Source organism: Lactuca sativa, chromosome 3 (assembly GCF_002870075.4).
Source record: "Lactuca sativa cultivar Salinas chromosome 3, Lsat_Salinas_v11, whole genome shotgun sequence".
Classification (NCBI taxonomy): domain Eukaryota; kingdom Viridiplantae; phylum Streptophyta; class Magnoliopsida; order Asterales; family Asteraceae; genus Lactuca; species Lactuca sativa.
In genome coordinates this window covers 4,890,530-4,892,925 of record NC_056625.2, presented here as the reverse complement: position 1 = coordinate 4,892,925, position 2,396 = coordinate 4,890,530, and the positions used below count along the sequence as shown (strand labels likewise).

Below are 2,396 nucleotides of genomic sequence, written 5' to 3'. Positions count from 1 at the left end.
TTATGGATTAAACTTGTCGCGCTAAACGTTATTGGTTTTGTTTGGCAAGCATGTATGGACCGAATCCCTATGGTGGTGGCTCTCTCGTGTAGGGGCATTAAACCTACCTCCATTTCATGTCCGTTCTATGATCCTAGGAGAGAAAACACATATCACATTCTTCTTGGGTGTGATGTTGTCCTTGAAGCTCTGGTTTGGTTATACATGTGGTGCAATATTCCTTTTCAAAGCTCTGCAACGATTGGAGAATTTGTCGATTTTGCTGCCACATGGTGGTATTGTCCCAAAAAGAGAAAGATAGTTCTCTCTATCTGGTACGGTTTCCTATTTTGTCGTTGGAAGGCGAGGAATGACATGGTGTTTAACAGAATTCATACTTCTTCCTCAAAGTTGGCTGATAATGTGATTACATTGGTGTATAGTTGGGTGAGTGTTAGGGGTAATTTTGGAAACTGTAATTAGGCTAATTGGTGTTGTTGTCCGTTAAACATTTTGTAACTGTTTCTCCCTTTGCATTGCCTTTTCAATTTGGCAGTGGTCTTAATTCAGTTGTCGGTCCGAAAAAAAATTATAAAATTTACAAAAACCAAATATTAAAATGTGATTTCATTTATTTTTGGTTTGACATTTAATTGAAAAGAAAGACATTAATTTCATTAAACCATTCAATCATCAAACTCTTCTATTAAACTCTTTTCAATATCATCTCTCATTGTCCATGATCAACTTGCATTCGGTCATAGTTATCATCTATTCAATTTCTATTAAACTTCTATTGTGTATGTTCTATAAGTTATAACGACTAGTTTTTACCTTGTATAAAGACATTATCAAAAAAACTCGTTTATTTTGTAACATCTTAATTTTCTATTTATTTTTAAAATGATGATTGTAGAAAACACGATATTATTTTGACTTGAAGTTTATCCCAACTAATAATTAAGTGAGGAAGTATAATGTTATCTATTTCATATTTTCCACTACAACAACACTTGGTGAGTATTATTCTATCTCTATGAAATGAAAAACAAAATTCAGAATATATTTACAAGTGGCAAAAAAGAAAATCTAAAAAAGAGTTGAAAACAGTAGAAAACAATCGAATTTAGCAAACCACAAATCACACTCAGAGATTGGGTTTTAAACACATTCACACCATCAAATCCAATCATAAAGTAAGCCGCCAGCTCCGTCGTGCACGGAATCCATCGCAGCCACCACAACCCCCGGCGGCGTTAATCTTGGTCTGTACGTTCTGGAACTCCGAAATCCGGCAGGGTACATGAATCCCACCATCATAATTAAACCCATAAACCTTTTCAGCTTCTCTTAACAACTCACCAAATAACGGATGATTAAAGTAAATCACAGGCATCAAAACCCTATGCGCATCGTCTTCTTTTTCACCAACGTACACAGCCAAGTGCCCTTTTGGAACTGGGTTCAGTTCTTCTTCTCCGATCCGATTGTAACTGGAACCAGACTTTCGTAAGCAGATATCTTTGGCGCTTTTCTTCAATGAGCGAGCGAATCCGTAGAGCTTCGACATGGCTTTGACTGTGTAATTATTGGGTGGGTTCAGCCTTATGTAATTGGATTCTTTTCGTCTCCGGTGAAGTCCCCATTTGACGAGCTTTACGAACTTGTGTCTAATTCTAAAACCTCTGATTTTGTTCATATTTGAAGAAATGAAAATGAAGATAAAGATGCATGCAATGATGGAGATGAAGGTGGGTGTTGTTTATATGGTGGGAAGTGAAAGATTCTTGTGGGTATGTGGAGAGATAGAAGTGGGGAGTGGTCGGTATACGGTCTGGATGGATTTGGAGGCACGGAATAAATTAAACAGAAAAGGAAATAAATATAATAGTATAAAATAAAATAAAGAAAAGTCAAGTCTTTGCACGTAATGACGGATACTTCGTGGCAATATCCTTATGCTTTTATTTTGAGGTCAAACCATTTTAATAGTTGACAAATTATGAACAAACTTTACAAATGGTCCTTATGGTTTTAAAATTGTTTCTAAAATACGTCTTATGAAACTTTTTTTTTGGGCATGAATGGTCCCTTTTGACAAAAGTTAGCACCCTCAGTGGCGGATACACGATCAAAGTAAAGGGGTATCCCGACAAAATAAAAATTGCATAATACACAATAAAAAAAATATTCTGAAAAAAATTATACTACTAATTTTTTTAGGGGTATCCCGGGCTACCCCGGGATACATACTGGATCCGCCGTTGAACACCTGAATGGTCATTGTGACTAACTTTCTTAACAGATTTATTAAGTGTTTTTGAAATGATGAAAATATATTTTGTTCTTATTTTCTTATATTTTCTTTGATTCATTTTAATTTAAAATTTAAATTAAAAAAAAAAAAGAATTAGGTT

General features: G+C 35.0%; 1 protein-coding gene across 1 annotated transcript; it reads right to left on the bottom strand.

The window, feature by feature from the left end:
• Positions 1 to 939: 939 nt before the first annotated feature.
• On the bottom strand, positions 940 to 1,822 carry LOC111877665 (auxin-responsive protein SAUR36). Its single transcript, XM_023874180.3, has one exon. It carries the CDS (start codon positions 1,676 to 1,678, stop codon positions 1,169 to 1,171), a length of 510 nt encoding a protein of 169 aa, XP_023729948.1. The 5' UTR covers positions 1,679 to 1,822; the 3' UTR covers positions 940 to 1,168.
• Between the last annotated feature and the right edge of the window lie 574 nt (positions 1,823 to 2,396).

Excerpts from the sequence above, each read along its gene's own strand:
- LOC111877665 (XM_023874180.3), bottom strand. The coding sequence starts at position 1,678 with ATGAACAAAATCAGAGGTTTTAGAATTAGACACAAGTTCGTAAAGCTC.